This window comes from Periophthalmus magnuspinnatus, chromosome 3, assembly GCF_009829125.3.
Source record: "Periophthalmus magnuspinnatus isolate fPerMag1 chromosome 3, fPerMag1.2.pri, whole genome shotgun sequence".
Classification (NCBI taxonomy): Eukaryota; Metazoa; Chordata; class Actinopteri; order Gobiiformes; family Gobiidae; genus Periophthalmus; species Periophthalmus magnuspinnatus.
The window spans coordinates 16,332,605-16,355,053 of NC_047128.1; the positions used below are offsets into that span (position 1 = coordinate 16,332,605).

General features: G+C 39.8%; 1 protein-coding gene across 1 annotated transcript in view; it reads left to right on the top strand.

Annotated features, from left to right (window-relative positions):
- The window catches only part of LOC117393838 (A disintegrin and metalloproteinase with thrombospondin motifs 7), a 98,037-nt gene that overhangs the window by 59,180 nt on the left and 16,408 nt on the right, over positions 1-22,449 (top strand). The window contains exons 12-22 of the mRNA XM_055220977.1: positions 579-748; positions 1,046-1,179; positions 3,491-3,611; positions 6,205-6,449; positions 6,743-6,881; positions 10,647-10,773; positions 12,329-12,542; positions 13,961-15,283; positions 15,770-15,922; positions 16,371-16,544; positions 18,982-19,128. Of these exons, the coding sequence (XP_055076952.1) occupies positions 579-748; positions 1,046-1,179; positions 3,491-3,611; positions 6,205-6,449; positions 6,743-6,881; positions 10,647-10,773; positions 12,329-12,542; positions 13,961-15,283; positions 15,770-15,922; positions 16,371-16,544; positions 18,982-19,128 (2,947 nt within the window). The remainder of the gene's footprint in view (positions 1-578; positions 749-1,045; positions 1,180-3,490; positions 3,612-6,204; positions 6,450-6,742; positions 6,882-10,646; positions 10,774-12,328; positions 12,543-13,960; positions 15,284-15,769; positions 15,923-16,370; positions 16,545-18,981; positions 19,129-22,449) is intronic.

Sequence of the window (22,449 nt, forward strand, 5' to 3'; positions counted from 1 at the left end):
GAAGGCAACAGTGGTAAATAGACTGGTCAATATACCACAATGCATTGAAAGATTTAGAAAAACAACAGCGCGGACACAACACGACTGAATGAAAGATACAAGCACAGGTTTATCGCACTGTTGATTGCTGATTATGAATAAAACACTCTTCAATAAACCGTTGCTATATAAAGTTGGTAGTTTTAGCCGTGAGATGCAACTTCGCTATATGTAGTTTACTAAAGAGTGTGGGGCTATGTAGTGAATGAGGGGTTTGGGGATAGGGGACAAGGCAAGGTTTATTTGTATAGCACAATTCGTACACAACGTGATTCAAAGTGTTTTACAGAATAAGACAGTCATTAAAATCACAGTACAACAAATCAAAACATGAATTATCACAAATAATGATAATAAAATTAACATTAAAGGAGAAAATTGCAGAAAAAAACAAAAAACATTCAGTCATATGCACAGCTAAACAGAACCGTTTGAGCCTGGATTTAAACATTGTCAAAGTGGAGGACATTCAGACATAGTGTATGTATATGCATGTACATTTTCACTGTGGTCTTATAATCACATGTATGCTGGTGCAGTCCCAAGCACAGGGGGAAGTACTGTCTTGGTGAGCGGCGCAGGTACCGTCTGTGTAACCCAACCCCATGTGTGGAGGAGACGCCCAGCTTCAGAGACCTGCAGTGCAGCCACTTCAACAGCCTGCCCTACAAAGGACACCTGTACAGCTGGGTGGCAGTCTACAACAGAGGTAACATGTGTCCCTGTCCATGTGTCAGCCTCTGTGTATGACCTCTGTTTCTCCTGTCAGCCCCATCTCCGTGTCTCACTGTCAACCCCTGTCTCTGTTTCTCCCATCAACCCCTGTCTCTGTGTCTCTCTTCAGGCAGCCTCAGTCAGTCCCTGTCAGCTCCTGTCTCTCCTGCTAGAGACTGGGGCTGACAGAGAATGAAAGGAGCTATGTCTTTCCTCAGTCAAAGTCCCTGTCTCTGTGTTTCTCCTGTCCACATCTGTTAGCCCCTGTCAGCCCTCGTCTCTCTCTCCTCAGTCAGCCCGTGTGAGCTGCACTGTCGGCCTCTCGACCAGCACTTCTCAGAAAAGATGAGGGATGCGGCCGCTGATGGAACTCCGTGCTACGAAGGTAGCAAAAGCCGAGATATGTGCATCAATGGGATCTGTAAGGTAGCTTACTCTACCTGTGTTTCCTACTGTGGACGTGTGCCACCATGTGTACAACATGCATTAACTCATTAGATCAGGACTTCATGAACATAACATCACAAATAATCCATATACACTGTCAGTCAAAGGTTTGGACACACTTTTTCTATGAATGCTCTTATTTATTTTCATGACTATTTACATTTGTAGATTCTCACAGAAAACATCCAAACAGTGAATGAATAAATGGAATGTAGTTTAGAAGCTCCTTATGATGAGAGCAACAACAAGGCCAGTTACATCTGTAGGACTGGCTTCACCAGGGCCCCACCCGGGAGCCAGGCCTAGCCTAGGACAGCCCAAAAGAGCGACGTGGGGGCCAGCTCTATACTCTCCATTGGGTGCTCAAGGGTTAATGGGAGTTTTCTCAACCAGTCTACATGTGCTTTTTGGATATGGAGAAGGCATTCGACTGCTGTGGGAGTATAGGGTCTGGGGCCCTTTGCTAGGGGCTGTCTGGTCCCTGTATGACCAGAGCAGGAGCTGCGTGTAAGTTAGACCTGGTCCCAGTGCATGTTGGACTCTACCAGGGCTGCTCTTTGTCAACGGTTCTGTCCATTGATCTTATGGACAGAATTTCTAGGCTATTTTTGTTGAGTTGTTTAACTTTTATTTCTTCACAACATAATTCCATATATCTTGTGCCTTCTGTATGTATCTAAAATGTAGAAATTAGTAAACAAAGAAAAAAAACATTAAATGAGAAGGTGTGTCCAAACTGGTAGTTTTGTTAAAAGGTGCATATGGGACATTCATTTGGCCCTACATGGACCACAGGAAGAGTGGTTAAATTGGGACTAAACACAGCCCATCACAACCAGATTTTTAAGCAGAAAGCTGAAAACTCACTTAGTTTGTACTAAAGTTGACTAGGAACAGTAGATATGAAATCAAGCTATTAAAAGACCATGTACACAGTTTAGCAGAGGAGAATAGCGGATTCAGTGTTTAATTCCACTTTAATGCTGAGCTACTTAATGTCGATCCTGACATTCTAAAAATAATCATCTAAAATAACTACATTTGCCCACTTATCACTGTGACACACTTTTGTAACCCAGATATTTCCTGAAGACAGACAGAGCCTTTTAATTTGTTTGTGAGGCCTGCTCGATGCACTGACCTCTGCAGACTGGCCCTGTCTCTGTGACATTCTGCCTGTATATGAGTGTGAGATAGTGACTGTGCACAGGACTATCTCAGATAGCACTGCTCCTCTCTATCGCTCTGCGTCGGGCCAAATGCCACTCAGTGATAGCGGCCGGACACAAGCACAGGCCCTTGTGACATTTACTGACATTTTTACCAAATGAAGGAAAACCAATAACTGCAAACACTAGGTATTTTCCAATTTGTTTAAACTGTTGTTGCTGACAAAAGAAAAAGACTATGGACTTATTAATGCTTTTTGGCTTATGGTCATATTTTTTACTAATGGAAAACAATGCTTTTGTCCACACTATAATCAAATTAAAAAGTGCTTTATAAATACTAATGAATAACCAATTAGTACATCAACTGCCACTTAGTGATAATATGTGCTCTCTACTCTAAAGTGTTTGAAGTGTTGTTGTTTTAAACCTTTATGCATTTACAGGCTCATCTCATGGCTTTTATACATTGAACCGCAAAGGCTTGAGCGGTTCACAAATTTCACTACATTAAAGAGGGGGTATTACACTCACATATTTTACACACATAACATATTTAGATCACCATGTTACCTTTTATTGTTTTGAAAATGCTATATTTGCCGAAAACATGTGTAATAAGTTTCATTTTTTAATGACACTTTGCTCTCTCCGCTAAGTCACTCCCCCTTCAGAGTGCTATCACAACACAATCAGCCTCCATATCATTAATGAAAATACTGTACATAGAATCAGGTTTGTCGCGTCGTGGTGTATTCTTTTTTTACCCTGCTTTTGTATATTTATGGAAAATTGTCGTGCAGGAGGGTGATGTGTGGGCTGAGCGTAGTACTAACTGTAAGGAGGGTTCGAGTAGTGCCCAGGAGAGAGCACTACATTGCTCAAACGTGCACGGATTACTCTAAAATCTCTTCAGGCATTTTGTTTTTCATGAGGAAACAACTTTATAACATAGTAGAAAGCTCAAAAAAAGTCAATTTTGCATAATACCCTCTCTTTAAGAACATTTACATTCATAAGACTATTTTGTACACACACCTTTTGGATTCTCTGCCCTGCACGCTGTGGTTGAATGTTCTTTTACCTTGTTCTGGCTGACACATGGTACTTTCTGTTGTCAGAGTATCGGCTGTGATTTGGTCATTGACTCCAGCGCTGAAGAGGATCGCTGTGGAGTGTGCAACGGGGACGGCTCCACTTGTGCCACGGTCATGAAGACTTTTGAGCAGAGCGAAGGACTTGGTACGTACAAAATCAATACTGTATGCTAACTGTATGCACTTTAAGGTCTAAATACAGGAAGTCACTAGCAGTTAGTTATTTTTAAATTAACACTAACATTTTTGCTTCATACATTTTTGTCTGCACAACTTAATCTAAGTCTAAGATCCATTTTTGTCAGTCTATAAATTATAGATCTTGAAATTGGAAATCTGTGTACTGTGCACTGCTGGTCTTAAAGATGCACTGTGTAACTTTTCTGGTGCTAATCAAATCACTACCATTAAAGAACAGTCCCACCTAACCCCCACAACTGCCCCACACAATCATACAACTGAGTCACATGCACGCACGTACACACAAGATATAGGAATAATCTTAATCATAATAACTATAATCTTAATAGTAATAAAAATATATAACAAATACAGTAATTGGTGTATTTGAGTGAGTTATATTTTTGTTGTTCTTAGGTTCAAGGAATTAGCTGAAATAATGATGTGCATTTCTAAAATATTCACCTTATTCCAGGAGCGGCCGTGGGCGTAGTATTATTATTTTTTCTTGACACCAGATAAGTTCTACAGGGACAACAGAGCCGTTTTAAAGTCTCCAGAGAATCAGTGCAGTGTTGACATGTTGGTACACAAACCTACTTTAGATCAGATTTTAGCAGCAAAACTTTTCTCAAATTTTAATGAATAGGATTCCACTTACACTAACACGCTTACTATGACAGTTTGGAATACTATTTTTTTACGAAAACACAGTTAAGATCATTATATTTAAGATGTTATGATTGGATAGATTTGATTTAAAAATAACAAAATTAGGTCACAAACTGGTTGGACGTAATGACATTGGAAATACAAATTTGCATATTGGGTCAAAACTCTGCTAATGTGCACAGAAATGATTATTTGATATATAAAATAAGAAAACACATTTATTTCGTTGAAACAATGTTTAAGGTATCAGAAAAATGTTTCTTGCCTGTGATTGTGTCTGACTTTTGGATAAAATTCCAAAACCAGAGTGATGTCATTTAGAGAAAGTGTCTAAAATAGATCTCTCTACTTCCAGCTATTTTCAGCATGTTTTTCAACTTTTCTTCACATTTATATTTCCAACAGATATTAGCGCACCAAATGAATAGGCTACTACAAATCAATGTAATCTCTCATTCACCCAGGAGTAGACTAAACACCATTCTAAACTCCATTCACAATAAAGAAATGAGTGGACGTAGTTTGTAGCTTTAATATTGACTCTGCCAACATGTCAACACTCTGGAACTGCTGCTAAATACACGGACAAATAAAGAATATACAGTTTTTCTATGCAACTTCTATTAGTGACTAGTTTTACATCAATTATTACACTTTTTAACATAAATTATTTAACCGCAAACACAAGCTTCCATATCATGAATTAAAGTAACTTACAACATTGATTCATCAGTCCTTAACAGTGGATGTGACTGGATTTTCTAGCTGCAGGTCATGTGGCTTCCGCCCGCTCCCTGCTAAACTAGTAGGGCTTAGTAAAAGCAAAAGTTAAATCTGTCAACTGGAGAAAACGTTATAGGAATGAAGATGTTTCGCTGCTCATCCAAGCCACTTCTTCAGTTCTGGTCAGATTGCTAGTGTACACTGACTTATATCCATCTGAAGGGAGGAGCTAACTACACTGAAACTGTAAAAAGCTATTGTGTACAGTTTCAGCCTTAACGGCCTCCATTCAGCCTTTAATGGCCTTACTGGCTTGCTCTATTTATCTTTGTTTGTTTTGGGTCTGAGGATGGAGTTGTAAATGGGAGATAATTGATGTCTAAGGCCATATTTCCTGTTCAAGAAAGGTTTACCTTTCCTAACAAAAAAAAAACTCCCCTCTCAAACCCCTCCCCTCTCTGGCTAAGATCTGTACCTCATTATCTTCAAAGTAGTGGTTAGTGTCTTTGAGATGGAGATGCACAGCGGACTGGGGTCCAGAGGAGCTCTCGAGGCAATGTCGGTACATTCTCTTATGGAGTAGCTGTTTAGTTTCTCCAGTGTGACGCTCACTGCACTTTTCACTACACTGAATGGAGTAAACTACATTACTCTGTTTGTGACTTGGAGTTTTGTCCTAAGGGTGAACCAGTTTTTGTCTTAAAGTGTTTGTAGGTTTGAAATAGACTGGAATCTCAAACCATCTGATCAAACCTGTTGTGAACGCTCGCGGGATAGAAAGCACCTGATTTCTCTGTTATTAATATTCATTCATATGTCAAAATTGCAAAATAAAAATACCAGGATCATGTAGATTGTGTTAATACGAACATTTTAAGACCAAAATGACGAGGCTCACAGCAGCGGTTATGGTTAGGGGCGACAATGTTTCAATATAAAGTGAACTGAAGTGAGAGCCACAAGTGCACCCATGATCACTTCCTATTTGGAACGTGGCAGTTAGCAGGTTAGCTATGTCCATTTATATATACAGTCTATGCTTTGTACGAACTTTATCAACAAACAAAAACAATACAACACTGATCAGTCAACATAACAGTTAATATTAAACAAGACAGTATTATTAATTGCTCATGTTTGCTCCTTCCTTCTTTACTGTACAGGGTATGTGGACATTGGCCTGATCCCAAAAGGCTCGTGGGACATCCGCATCGAGGAGGTGGCAGAGGCAGGGAACTTCCTGGCGCTACGCAGTGACAGCCCAAACAAGTACTTTCTGAATGGAGCGTGGACCATCCAATGGAATGGGGATTACAAGGCAGCAGGGGCCGTGTTTAAGTACCAGAGGAGCGGGCAGCTGGAGAACCTCACCTCCCCGGGGCCCACCACTGAGCCGCTCTGGATACAGGTACTGCAGTAATGCTTTGTTTAGCTGCGCACTGATTGACTGATTCTTACAGACAGTCAGGTCAAGCACTTTTCCACATGGAAAACATTTGGGAGGTTTATTTACAGTTGTTTTTTTTGTTTTTTTATTTAAAAGAAAATACAACCATAAGAAGTACCACATTAATCCATCACCTGTTAAAGCTGCGTAAAAGCATGAAGTTCTTGTACACACAATATTGAATGATGAAACTAGGTAAAGTATTATGTCTTTCATTTGCGATTTTAATGGTCACATTGTTGCTTGTGTTGCAGCTTCTCTTTCAGGAGTCTAATCCCGGAGTTCGCTATGAGTACACCATAAACCAGAATGCCTCAGAGACAGAGTCAGGCTCCACAGGCTTCTACTGGAAACATGGCTCCTGGAGCGAGTGCAGTGTCACCTGTGGCACAGGTAAGAACCAGCACGTCCACAGTGTAGTAGCACAGTAACAAATGCACAATGTAGTGACACAGTAACAACCGGCATGTCCACAGTGTAGTAACACAATAACACATCCCCAGTGTACTAACACTGTAACACACATCCACAGTGTAGAGAATCTTAGGCTAGGCTATTGGAGATCTGAGGCACTCAAGAATGAAAAGGCTTTAATTATTAGACATTCTGGCTTTCATGTTTTGCAGCATAGCATTTTGACAGCATATTTTTTATTCTGGAACAAAGTCAGTAACAGTAACAGTATTGGTTACTGGTATCAGCTCTGGTCTTGGGAACAAACATGTTGTGTCACTGTTCAAATGCTTGGTGCTCCACCACCTTCAAACCAAAACAGCTAAGACAAGAAACCACTTTTAGGAAAATGTTAAACAAATAGACAGGAATGATGAAAGTGTTTCTGTAGGACACTGTATGAATGGCTGGGTGATACTTTGGGACCATGTATAATATATAAAATGTCCTTGTATTCAGATTGCTTTATTTCTGAGGGTTCAAGGATTTGCACTTGAACACTGGAAGTCTCTGAGAAGCAAGGGTCACAGAAAGGACAGGAAAGCTTTGCATTATAACCTTATAAAACCTTGGCTCATCGAAGAACATTTCTTTGTCACTGAATCCCAAGGTAAGTTTATGCCCGGGCTTTATGTTGTGTAGATAGATGTGCCATTAGGGATGTTTTGAATATAAGTAAACTCTATTTGAGGTCTGTATTGGTTGGGTTGTGCATGTACTGTTCCACAAAAATTTATAAATGTGGCTCATAATAGTTGTTAGCGCTACAGTTATACTGCAGGGATTAAGTTTAGATTGGCCCCAAAAAACTAGCCAGACCTGCTGTGAGCATGTGCATACTGTCTGAACCCAACAGTATGCACACACACTCACAGAACTCAAGAATTATTAACATTAGCACTTCAATACAATAAATGTCCCCATATGCATTACATGATGCTTCCTCCTGCTTCTTTCAAAAGTTACTCAAGTAAATATAACTGAGTACTACCCACCTCTGGTTACAGATACTTTTACTGGAGTAAGAAAATACATACTGAAACAGGCTTGATACATCTTACAATACTAAAATACATTTATTAATGATAAGTAAAAATAAAAGTTGTCAAAGAGACTGAAAAGAGCATCAAGATTCTGTTTTACTATTGTCATGTTCCTAACATTTCTAACTTGATTTCGATACTAAGGAATATACTCGATTCTCAATACCGATTCTGATACCACAATGTTGAAAATTCTCTTTATTCAGACAATAGACTGTGATTTTCAACATTGTGATGTGGCCCTCAGTGAAAATGAGTTTGACACTCCTGTTCTAAAGCTATTTTTGATACTTTTGCCAACTCTAGATTCAAAATTACAGTCATTTTCCCGTTGGACCGATAGTGGACTGTATGTTATATGTGAGATGAGGCTGTGGTGGTCGTGTTTAGCTCATCCTGTGACTGTGGCTTCATTTGCACTGACATTTGAAGGAATGGCCTTTGTTGGCTCCTATATTTAACACAGATCCTCCCCTCATGTGTTCCCGCTCCGTATTCTCCAGGATTTCAATCTCCCAGCGTTCCCTAAAGGGTCTATAAAGGGTCTATAAAGGGTCTATAAAGGGTTGTCTTTGAAGGTGTAAATAAGATGTCAGGTCCAGTAGAGGCTCAAAGCAAAGATCAGAAGAGGTTCTTTTGATGATGAGAGAGGCCCTCCAGGTGGACAGCTCTCTCTTTGTACTGTCCTTCTGAGGAAAAGCTGTCCTCCAAGGCTGACCCACGCTCAAACAGTGCTGCTTGACTGGTTTTGGATATAGGAAATACACCTAAGCCCATGATGTAGAGAGAACATTGCTAGAAGATTTTAACCTTTTTATTTCACACATTTGTTCATTTAATTTCCTATAATTCTTTCATAACCAACTAAGCTGCTGGACATAACTGTGCCAGGTTTGTTTAGTTTAGTTATAATCCATCTTTAAGTTAAATACCACACTTAGACAAGCTACTTTAAAGATGTTTTATTTGGGTAAACCTATTCATTTCAGTTATACAGTTAAGTTAAACATATCCACATTCACCTCATATCTAAGTCTCCACATGGTCCAGACAAAGAGGGGACATTTTTAAAGCCTTGGGAGGTCGTGGGTCAGACCATGTGGAGGGAAACCTGGTTTAAGTTCCTTTTTGTTTCAATGTCTTTGTGTATTTTGGTTTCAGGCCCTCATAATTAAGCAGTTAGATTGGTACTGTACTGCTAAAGTTAAAACCTAATCGACACCTGTGGAATTATTCGTACCGACCTTGGAGGACGTCAGTGTAGTTGTGCGCATGTTGTTTTTATGCAGATTTAATTTAAGTTGTTTATTTTCTTTTTAGTTGTGTGAACAGTTTTTGTAAGTTATTTTGCATTTCAACCAGAGTCATTCGTTTAATAACTTCAGTCTGGTAAAAAAAAAAAAAAAAAAAAAAAAAACTCTTCTTATTTAAGTCTGCCTCTTACTTTGACCACATTGGGGCAGTTTTTTGTGGAGAAATTAATGCTGATCACACACACATGTCATTTGGAGTATAAAAATAAGGGTATGTGGCAGAGGTTTGCAAACTTTAACAACAAAAGAGCCATATTAGTCCATTTCAAACCAAGTGAAAGACAGAACGAGCCGTACGTTTTTTTTTACAAGGAATGAGACAAAGTGATTCATAGATTAGCTTAAAAGTCAAATGTTTGCAGATATTAACACATTATAAAGAAAACGTAACATTTTGTAATTGTGAACTTTATGGACTTATTTGAAGTGTTTTCAGGGATCTGGAGGTTTTGAGCAAATTATATGGAATTTCCTGCATTCTAATAATTACTCTACAAAATTATCATTATTCTGTCTGATTTTATGGGTGAGATAATTAAAATAAATAAATAAATAAAAAATAACTTCAATAGAATGAATGCGTTTTGGTGTACTGTACTGCAAACACTGTCAAATACTAACTGAATAAATAAAGTACCAGTTACCCAAAACATTTTTTCCTAAACTTTTTTTTTCTGTATATGCTGTATTTTTGTAGAGATATATCAGTGACACATGTGAAATGAAGGAGCTCACTGGTCACCCATCATTTTGAACAAGATTAACAGTACTTTGCTCATTGAAATCCGTGACATTTTTTAGTGTCCTGTGATATTTTTTCTTTCTTTCTTCGTTCCTAGTAAGCAGGCATATGTGTGTGTTTTTGTTTGTATTTGTTGATATGGATATAGACCGTACATGTTTCTGATTGGCTGATCCACCTGTCAATCACTCCCATCTAAACGTATTATTAATATGTTCTAAATCAGCCTCTTGGACCTATGGAGTTTTTCATTTGAAGCAGTTGTCTATTGAATTAGGTCATGTGTTATGGTTTTAATTAAACTGAACCTATGGTGTCAAAAAGTATCATACCTTTTTCCCATATGGTGCAGCCAGACTTGTTAAATTTGAGTTTATTTGAATGTAATTTAGGGGCAAGATTCTTTTTTTTTTTTTTCAACAATCCAGACTAGAAAAATCACTATCACTATAAATTTCCTGAACATAAACTATACAGGCTTTGAATCTTCCTGAACTCTGAGGACTGTAGCTGTACAACTGTCCATATCACTGACCAGTCGAAATGGCAAAATCCCATTCTCAGTTAATATCTGGCTAACTGCTCTGCCCTCTGTCCCTGTGTTCAGGTGTGCAGAGGCAGGCGGTTCATTGCGTGCACAGGACCAGGGGGATCATTGAGGAGCACCTGTGTGACCCCGAGAGCCGCCCGGAGACCAACCACAGCAGCTGTGTCAAAGAGCCCTGCCCTGCCATGTGAGTCCAGACCTGCTCTGCACATGCACCAGATACTTTCTTTACAGGTGGAAAACTGAGCAGTGTTTGTCCAGACCAAAGTATGATTGCTGAAGTTGTTTGGTTAGTTTAGTTATGGTCCCAGGTTTGATTCTCTTATTTAAACTTTCTTTAAATGTACTCTACCAGTCAAATGTTTGTTACGTTTCTTCTTTATTTTCAGGACTATTTGCAGTCTAGATTCTCACTGACGGCATCAAAACTATGAGTGACACATGCGGGACGTAGTAAACAAAATATTAACTCAGAATAACTCAAAATTTGTTATAGATTTTGGATATTAAAAGTAGCCACCCTTTGCTTTGATCACTGCTCTGCACTTTTGGCATTTCTTGACGCTGATCAGGCAAACCTGTGAAATGAAAAAATATTCATTTGGATTATTTAAGTGTTTTTCTTTGCAACATATTTCCATAAATCTTGGGTGATATATTTGTCTTCTGCATGTATCTAAAATGTAGAAAGTAGTAAACAAAGAAAAAAAAAAGCACTGAATAAGAAAGTGTGTCCAAACCTTTGACTGGTAATGTACACTGCCATCTTTCTCCATGGAGATATTAATGCTTTGTCTGTAATGCTCCACAATATGGCATTAGACTTAACCAATGAGACAAGAAGGTGAAGACACTAGTCCCAAGTCACAGGTCAGATATCACAGTAATAATAAAAGTTTTTGTCATCATAGTATCTGTAATTAAATAAAAGCAAGTTATATATTTTAATGCCATACTGCAGAACTTTCCAGGCAAGGTTTGAGATAAAGGAGATGGTTGCAGACTCTCCTTTAAAGTTACGTTTATCATATTTGTCAGTTCTTAGGGGGGTGTATTGAAGCCAGTTTAAGCACATAATATTACAAAGGTCTAATTAATTGATTTTCTTCTATCTCTACAGACAGGAATTCTCATGTAGTTTTACAAAACTTGTTAAACATTGTTCTTGCTACATTGGTTTAACATTAATACTCAGCTCAAAGCCTAACTATTTAACCAAAAAAAAAAGACCAAAATAAAAGCATGTTTTTTCATCTTGGTTGTGTCTAATGCACTGAAAAAATAAAAACATGCGTCCTTACTGTGAGCTCGCATCTCCACAAACCTGACTCTCATTTGGTCTAGAAGAAGGGATTCTCCTGCTTGTTTCCATGGAAATATTGTTCCTTTAGCTATAATCTTCCACAGTATGGCATAAAACGTCATTTGAGAATGTTCCAAAGTATGGTGTTAATTTTTTTTTTTCCATTGAATGATGCAGGAGGCATACTACCTTCAGCAAGTTACATACTGTACCTTTAAAAAGAAAATCAAGTTTACCATGTATCTGAAGGTAAAATGAGTATTTAAACATATAATATTCCCATAGTATTACTAAGGTATTAATTGAGTGGTCTTCTGTTTAATATACTGAAATAAATTCTCGTGTACTTTAGCATAACCTCGTGCGTGTTATGTTGATTCCATTTACAAAACTCTCATCATGTTGAAAGCACGACTGACTGAGACCTTTGTGTCCGTAGGTGGTGGGTGGGGGAGTGGCAGAGGTGCTCCTCCAGCTGCGGGTCCCTGGGAGTCTCCCTGAGGGCCGTGCTGTGTGTGCGGGCGCTCAGAGCAGAGGAGCAGCAGGCCCTCCAGCCCAGCGACTGTGAGCACATGCCCAAACCTGAGTCTGCCTCCCCCTGTAACACTCACGTCCTCTGCCCCTCCGCCTGGACCTCCGGCAACTGGTCACAGGTCAGTGTGAGCCCCACCTCTCTCACCTTTAGAGGAGATAAGGCCAAGCAGGTGACAGATTTGTTTTCTAAAGTTACTTCTGCTTATCTGTTAACTACCCCAAAACATTTCCCTCACCTCAAGTAAGGGTTTGGTTACTAATCTTAACTAAACCCTAATCTTAACCTTTTTCTTAAACCTAATCTTAACCAGAACCAATTTCCTAACTCAGTTCCTAAACTTTATCACTTAAAAATGACCACCTAAACTTTCAGAAAAATGCTATATTTGTGCATAAATTGATGACATAGGCAGAGGGATCCTTTCTATCTCCCTGCTACTTCCTGTATTTTTCAACTTCTTGTTTTCAACTGGTACTTCACAAACTGAGTAGTATCCCACCAAATCAAGTCACAATTAGAAAATATATCTGTCAAATGCACTTTAAGCAGGCAAAAGAGAGATATGAGGGGATCAGGTGTGAGGAATCATTGAATGGATCGACTTTGCACTGAGTTTGTGTTTATGTTCCATACTGTCATTCTAAAACTGTGGCACATTTATGTTTTTATCCGGAATGATTAAAACTACTTGTTTATTCTGACCAGCCTCAGTTTGGCCACATATATTTTTAAAGACCGGGCTTACATCTACAATAATTTCAAGGAGACATGTTGGGCTGGAATACGTTTGCATTCCGTTGTATAAGTATTTCACAGTACATCTATAAAGAACTATGATTATGTTTTTCATGCTGCACATTTTATTGGTACACAACATACTTTAACAACATTCTGCATAGACTTAGAAAACTGTTGAAATGGTCGGGTCTTGAGTCAGGTTAAGGATTAAAAAAAAAAAAAAGAGTGCTTCTTTTTTCACGTGTGGACTAAATATAATGAAACAAAATATAAGTACGCGCATGTTTTTATGTGCTCAATATGTCTCTTTTAAAGACGGTTTATCGTGCAAAATTAGTTTTTGGGAGCGTTTTATATAACGTTCCATCATCAAAACAATGCCATACTATGAATATGTTTTAGACGTCATCCACACATGTTTGAGTAATTTAGCGATCTCTCCCGGGCCATATTCGAACCTTCTGTACGTTAAGCAGTAAGATCCTGTCCAAGGCAAGCCTACAACATAAAACAGCACGCTACAACTTCATAAACCATCGAAACTGCGGTGTGCTGTAATTTTATTAGCAAAAAACGCACCAATTTTAATGTGGCCGCGCTTGGAAGGGGGGGTTACTTAGCGTGGAGAGCAGAGAGAGGTGGACTCAGAGCAAAACAGAGCAAAAACAAAACAGAAACTTATAAAACATGTTAATAAGTTGTTAGATGTTGTTATATGCTAGCGGTTAATACTTTTTTTAATGAATGTGAGCATCCAGGTCTTGACTAACCCTGAGTACTGCGTTGTGTCATTTGCAGTGTTCTGTGAGCTGTGGCAGCGGCACACGATGGAGAAACATAAACTGCTCTAGAGACACAGGAGCCGACTGTGACCCTCAGAAGAGACCCCCCAGCCTGGGCACCTGCCACCTCCAGGACTGCCCCCCTCCGCAGGACAACTTCGACTGGTCCGGGAGCGGCGGCTGGTCCAGCAAAGACGTCCTCAACGAAATCAACTCCATCCCGGAAATCAAACCGCCTCCAAAGTACGCCACCACGAAAGCCCAGCCCAAAACCCACCCGGACGTGAATGACATCATCGAGGGCGACTTCCACTACCACAACAACATAGAAAGTACAGATATATCTCAGGAAAAACGCGTTCAAGTCGACGATTTTTACTACGATTACAACTTCATCAACTTTCACGAGGACTTATCTGCTGACAATGACTTCGAGGGGGACGGAAAATACTCAGGGAATGAAGACTTACCTCTAAAACCAGAAAGTGTAGCGGTAACAAGTCTTCCTACTTCCGCTCCTTCCACACAAACACCTACACGCTTCACTTATAATGACATACAGCAGGGCACAGACACAGACAACACCAAGGTCAGTGTCCTCGTCTCCACAAAGAATCCTATTGAAAAAGCAGAGGATAACATGGAGGACTTTCTAGCAGAAGATTATCTCCTGCCAGTTTACACCACCCACTCGCCTCCATTGTCCACAACAAATCACCCACAAAGTCAAAAAGGTGAAGACACAATAGTTACAAAGCCGGCAAAGGTGCGTTTACAAGACTCAGATGAATATGGTCTGGAAGTGCAGGATAACTTTGAGGTTGGCACAGTGTCAAGGCAACAAGCAACTTCTCTACCTGGAATAACAGCGACAACAACTACTAACGTCATGCAAGAAACTAAGAGTGGTCCCTACATTTCCCAATCCCCAACTCTCGACACTATACGACAAGTTACAGAACATGGATCTCTACGGGTAACTAATTCAAACTATGAAAACTTTGAAAATCTTGGTGCAATCCCTTCTTCTGAAACAGTTCAAGGAAAAGAACTACCTCTCGGAAAACTGGCTAGTACGCGTCAGCCAGACTCCATTCCAACCGGAAGATATTCGGAGGATTTTGTTGGTGTTGAATACAGTGAAATTCCTTACATCTCGACAACAACTGGGAAGGCTTACCCGGACATTTCACAGCAGTATCCCACAGCAACGGCAGCTACGGTTGTAACGGAGCCAGAGCTGAGAGAATATGCAACACCTGCTACTTGGTTTTTGTCGCTCTCTCCGTCCAAGGCACCACAAGCTAATGCCTACTGGGTTCCCGGAAACTGGAGTGCGGTAAGTACGTGTGCATGTAGTTTGAGCTTTCCTACTGTCTGTTCTTGCACACTGCACGTTGCCATTGGGATTGGTTAAAATAGAGAAACTACACCATAATTATATAACCTTAAGACAAGATTTAAAGGTCCTGTACTATGCATTGTTTAGGCTTTTGTCTATGAATAGGAAACAAGCAAAAGTACCCAGATATATAAAAGCATACCAGCCACTGTTGCCAGCAGAGACCATGATAATACAATTGGTCATGATAATACAATTTTCAATACGAAATATTAGCAGTTGCCATCAAATCATCATGGCAACTGGCCCATCATGGCATGTCAGTGTCTCTCCCTTGTTAAGTTAGGCCCTACCTCACAGTAACTGAATAAAAAACATCTGATCTGTATTATTGGAGCAATGCAGTAAAAACATGTAAGCATTTTAAAACTATATAGTATTTAACATATGCATAAAGTTAAAAATACCTGTGTGTGTGTCCAGTGCTCGACCAGCTGTGGCCTGGGTGCAGTCTGGAGGTCACTGAGCTGCAGCACAGGTTCTGAGGAAGACTGTGACCCAGCAAAGAGGCCTGCTCCTGCCCAGAGGTGCTACCTGCGGCCCTGCTCCACCTGGAACCTCGGACCCTGGAGCAAGGTAATTTACAAACTGGCTCACACATCCCAGAAGATGTTCATCTTTGTGGCGTTCATGTTTGACATCCAAAAGCTTTCCATTGTCTTAGGTTTTTTATTGAAATAATTGTATTGCTATTACAACTGCTATATATATATATATATATATATATATATATATACCTTCAAATGGCCAAACAGAAAGGAATTGATTTGAAATACTATAATCATGGTTCCTATTTTGTGTTTAATTCAGATATGAAGGCAAATCTCAAAGCGCATATAGAGAATATGTTTGTGATTAAAAAAAGCAAAACAACTATCAATGTTGTACTTGCATCAAACGGGACTTGCTTCACGTTGAGACCCCTTGTCATACACAGTATTATAGTAGTAGTATTAGTAGAGCCATATGGGCATGTGCTCAGGTAGTTGCTTATCCATTCTTTGTCCTCCCTGTGTAATCCCAGTGCTCTCAGAGCTGCGGAGGTGGAGTGAGAGTGAGAGAGGTGCAGTGTTTCGACATGAGAGACGCCCGACCATTGCGACCATTCCACTGCAGAGCCACGGCCCCGCGGCCCCCCTCTCAGACCCCCTGTAATCTGCAGCCCTGCCTGGACTGGTACACGTCCTCCTGGGGACAGGTGAGGAGTAAAAACATTCCACAGCTGCAGCAGCTCTCTGCACAGTGTAAATAGAAACAATTTGGCCTAACAAAGGATGTCATTTATGTAAAATACAGGATATCTCCAAGGGTTTATTTATGTTCACCTGGTAGTTTAATGCACTATTTTTAAACATATGTGTAGAGGTTTAGAGTGTTTGCCTGTTTATATTACAGTGTCTCACCTTTTGAATCAATATCCAACCAATTGAAATTCAGAGTTCTCACTTTCAAAGAATAAAGGTGACTGCTCAACTAACCCCATGGATTTCAGAACATGTTTGCAGAGGTCTAAAATACATGTTCAACAAATCAACAAAACAACAAAACAAATTTAAATAAAACTGACAAACACTTGTAAAGCTTTCTTGTATCACAAGATGAAAATGCTTTAGCCCAGCTGATACTCCTGCTCATATACAACGACAGGTCTGTGTCAGGGCATGTTTAAAAATCCACCAGGCCTAAGGAGGATTAGAAGGTTACAGATTATTTGGGGGGTTAACCCTGGTCTGATCAGATAGTATTTGACGTTATACTTTGGGGTTAGAAGAAGCAGTCAGAGCATAGTTTTGCTTTAATGCTAACTGTGCTGTTTATTTCCTAAAACAAAGGAAAAATCTTTGCAGCACCTCTATGCCCCGTGTTCATGGGGCACGCTCCTGTTGTCATGGCGACAATGGGGACAGCACCAGGGAAAGTCCGATAGTTTGGATTTTAGGGAGGCAGTGTGAAACCAAAAGTACGGGTAATTAAAATAATTGAACACGTTGTAAGTTCTTAATCCAGACCTTAGTGCAGACTTTCAGATGTGAATCAGCCCTTAAGTTTTGAGTTTAATATTACACAAAAATATGTAATGAAAAAAAGTGTAAAGATCATGTACCTACTACCTACCAAGCTACACCGTATGGCGATGTGGAAGCTATTTGAGAACAAATAAATAAATGAGACTGAAGGATGTCACTTTGGGTTGGGTGAAAACTGTGTAGAAACTGCTATCTGTACCCATGTTTGTCTGTCATGGTGACACATCAGAGTGAGAACGATATTCCATCAAAGTCGCTCCAGCTTAAGCCTCAAGTCGTTCCATGAAAGAAATAAGCCTGGTTTAAACCAGAACTACCTTAGGCATGATTTTTAAACTTTAAGTTCTGCTTGGTGCACATTCCCGGTGACTCTGGGGAGCTCAGAGCCCTCATTTATTAAGGATTCTTTAAGAATTTTCCTAAGCAAGTGCATGGTCCTAGTGGCCACGAGAGGCGTGTGCTATACAAACATCTGATTTATAAAAAAAAACCATACGCACTCCACCACGCAATCTGTGCTTTATAAAACCCACCTGTATTTGTGAGGGGGGACTCGGGGGGAGATTGAGATGAGATTGAGATCCACATATCCCTGTTAGTGAAGCAGGGATATATGGATCAGTCGTCAGGGGACAACTGCTTCAGTTCAGACAGAGACAAGTGCAGGTAAAACACAACAGACACATTTCAGGAGCTGTTACTTTGCCAATAAAACTCACAAAACATAAAAACTCTGCTTACCTGAATGCGCGGGTCTGGAATGAGACAGGCTCAGATATAATTATGTCCTTTATTTAGACAGGGAGGGCTCTCATTTGCAACTCCCAGTTTCAAAAAAATGCAGGGAAATTTTAGGTTTGAGTCAGGTTCAGAGAGTAGGCTCATATGGGGACTTGGGCCACTCTGGCCTGCGGCGCATAAAGACAAATGTAAAGTCCTGCATTTAGTCCCAGTGCTTCATTAAACTAAAGCCTCACTCTTTGAGGGAAGATTTCAGTTTAACATTTCGTGTTAACCTATTTACCTTGTATCTGAGGACACATAGGTGTGTTTTAAATCAGTGTTAGATAGGGTTCCTTATCCAACACAACAAAACGGACTTAGACCTCCATGACAGTAGTAATGTGTAATATTGATATATAATATGTGTTCACCTGCCCAGGGACGGCACATGGAAAGTAACAGTATCTAAATCTGGTACAAATCATCTTTTCCTTTGTAAGATGAATGAATTTGTACATGGTCCCTGACAAATAAAGAATAAACGAAGAATTTTCTCAACCACTGCGTATGCTGCGTATGGTCATGCGATGTTTGGTCAATATTTCTCTGTGACCTTCTGCTGTTGTTCTTTTCACAACAAACAGAACCATATTTTTTTGGTTTATAAATGTGTGTTGCACTGCACCACTTGTGTATCCACTCAAGATGCAATACACAATTAACCAGGGCTCAATATACTGTATAAGCAGAGGTCACAGTAAGTCTGCTTTGTATGGTCTGCATCTAATTATAAAGCGTGTTCTTGTCTCAGAATTAAAAGGCAGCTCACCGGAGGAAAAAGGTTGGAGACCCCTGGGCTAATGTATCAAGTGTCTTGTGTTGCAGTGCTCGGAGGTGTGTGGTGGTGGGCAGCAGCAGAGGATCGTCACCTGTCCAGAGGAGGACCAGTGTGACCCAGACCAGCGGCCGGAGCAGCTCCAGAGCTGCAACAGCCAGCCCTGTGCACAGTGGCTCACCGGCTCATGGGGGCAGGTAGGCTACATCACAGTGCTAATGTGTCTCAAAATGGAAGAGAAGTAGAGAGGGGTGGCCACTAGTAGTCTACATAAGGTAATAATATGTGTGAGTCAATTTCAATAAAGGTGCAGACCCTTTAATATTCCCATTAAATACCAGGGCAGTAGAAAGACGACTAAGAAAAGCATAACAGAGGATTAGGGGTGAGGCGATATAAGGAACAGTGTGATTGGTCTAAAAAGTATACAAACTCCGCCCCTGCAGCCAGGTGTTTTTAATCAGAAACACCTGGCTGTAATTGGAGCAGACCTGAGTGATGTCACCAACTACTTAAATTGCAGAGGCCACTGGAGGAAGAACACACACTTAGATTTAGGCGTTTTTTTTGACCAGAAAGATACAAATTTTGCACTTAAGTTGCCAAACATTAGCTTTAATAAGTCATTACTAAGTGAATATACGTTTGACCATTTGAGGTGGAGGTGTTTTTTTGTTTTTTAATAATGAAAAGAAAATGTAATTAACTTTTCGACTGTCACGTTACGGTGACAGTGCAAAAGTGTAAGCCCGGCTTGTTCTGTGGATGTGTGCTCATTTCCTGGTGCTGGGCTGACTTGATGAAGACCTTTGATAGATGCACAGTCTGGACTCAGGGTAAACACTGTCTTCCTGTACTGAGTAGGGCTGTAGTGAAAAGAAATTCTTGTTGGCTTAAGACATTTGCTCCTGATCGATTAGTTGACTGAAAAAGGGGCATGGCAAAAGCTCTCAAAAGTCAAAACTATTACATATCTCATGCAAAAACTTCCATTTATGCAGAAAAAAAGTACAAAGAAACAATGTATTTATATAAAGAGTTCATTCTTCCCTTTTAAATACCAAAAACAAAACCGCACAAATCCTGCATATTTAGAGTTTTCCTCTCAAACGGAAACCACCTTGTGATGGTGATGTCACGTGGTAATACAGGAAGTGCTCCATACACCTTCACTAGAATCATTTGGATGATTTCAGCCCTGGAATTGCTCATCTCTACCTACCTCAAAGTAGAAGGTAGTTATTAACTTGAAAACTACCGCTTCATGACATCACAAGGTGGAACAGAGCATTTTGAGCTTTGGAGGTGTAGACGGGCTAATAATAAAGGGTTACTCAAATGTGTGAATGAAACAAAACACAAAGCTAGGTATGTTTTTGATGAGGTAACAACATTATAACATGGCTCAAAGTAAGAGTCCATTTTGTGTAGGACCTTTAAAATCATGAGTTTTGTGGTATAGGCTATGTGTTTTTTTTACATATAAATTGTGTTTTTTTTACATATAAATCCTAAAAACACCTGATCTTCAGCTAACTCACTCACTCACTCCTCCTTTCTGCTGTTGTCCTATATAAATCCTTATAAAATAATAACATTGACTGAATGACAATAGCGCTACAGCCCTAGTATTGAGCCGATCACTGATTCCCTGTACTGAGCATGCAATCACAAACATGTTGCCGTATTTCACATTTCCAGAGCACACTTGGTATTCAAAGGTCTACACAGATCTCCTCACATCCATGTCCTGAAATAGAACTCCTATTCTTTTCCCAAGCATCCCATAATAAGGCATGTTGAGCTCCGCATGAGTCCAGCGTGGATAGAGGTGATAGAAAAAGCTCTTCTTTTTGATTTGGCCTCTTTGTGATGCTAATCCTCCAACTCCAAGGTCCTGTATATAGGCCCCCTGCTGGACACCATCCACAGCACATGGCCCTGGAACGTGACAACTGACCGTCACGCTAAATCTGTGTTTCGCGGTTTCCAACAAGCTCTAAAACAGGAACACTTTTATTTCACTTTTTAAATACGCAAAACTGCCTCATGTGCAGTTTTAGCCGTGTTATAATGTTGTTACCTCTTGAAAACATACCTGGAGTTGAGTTTTCTTTCATTCATACGTTTGAGTAATTATTAGGCTGTCTGCATCTCCAAAGCTCAAAATGCTCTGTTCTACCTTGTGATGTCAAGAAAGGGTGGTTTTAAGCTGTGTTTTAGCCTCTATTGAACCACTTAACTCTTCAATACATCTATATGCAGTATCCTGATTTCAGTATCCTGGATAAACCAATATCCTGGTCATTACTCTCACTGGGATATTCTGATAATATACAGGATATTGTGGTATGTAGACACAGTATACTGATTACTCACCACTGGTGCTGTACTGAGCATGTGCAAACTGAAGTAACAAATACAGTAGGAGTAGCAATTTTCCCAAAACAACTCAAACCTGTACCAGAACTTTTAAAAATATGGTTTTATACCAATAAACAAAATAAGCAGATTTCAATTAAACCTATAGCGTTGGATGCTATCATCAACGATATATTTGCAGTTGCGGACTTTACATTACTGTAACTCCGCAACCAATCGTGCATCATGTAAATTCAAACGACGTCTCAGAGCAGAGGCATGGGGCTCTTTAAATATGTTACTGTCATTACGGTAATCTGCTTATGTTGTCCCTCGAAACTGACCAATCAGAACGCAAGTGCCGCCGGGATTCTCCCAGTCAGTTATTTGATGCATCAAAGGAAAAAGGATAGATAAGGATGGATATGTAAAATACAGGTAGTTGTGTGAAAAAAGGCAAAAGTACATGCTGAAACATCCTTTAACATTATTTTTATGGCTAAAAAAAGAAAGGTCTAAGTGAGCTATAATGGTCTATAATGTGTTCAGTCCTTAAAGGGTTAAACCACCCTTTAAACACCTTTATTTTAAAGAATATCTTGTTCTTTTGGTATTAGAAACAGGCTTAAAGTCTTAAGTTGGCAAGCTTACCAAAATGTGTAGCTCCTTGCCATATCTGTGCCATGGTTGCCATGGCGGCCCTTCTAAATATCCAGGATACTCTGATTGTGCATGTATACAGGGAAATGAGTGTCCTGGTTTCTCTGGGCGCAGGTAAATGTCATATTCAGAATACTGTCATAACCAGGATGAAGCTCATAACTGAGATACTTGTGCGCATGTAAACAACTCCGTGACCTTCAGTTGTTGCTTTTTTTTTACCTTTTGTTCAGTTGAGATCATAGAAAGTATTTAATGTCTGCTGGTGAAACTGTTTCAGTGAGACTAAAACAATAGCTGTAACTTCAAAGTTGAGTAAATCCAGGACTAATTATTCAAAATGATTCCAGTGAAGGTGTTTGAAGTTTAAAAACACAGGGAAGCTCTTTCTGTATTACAACATGACATCACAAGGTGGAACAGAGCATTTTCAGTTTGAGAGATGAACTCAGCCTAAATATGCAGGGTTTGTGTGTTAAACATGTGTGAATGAAACA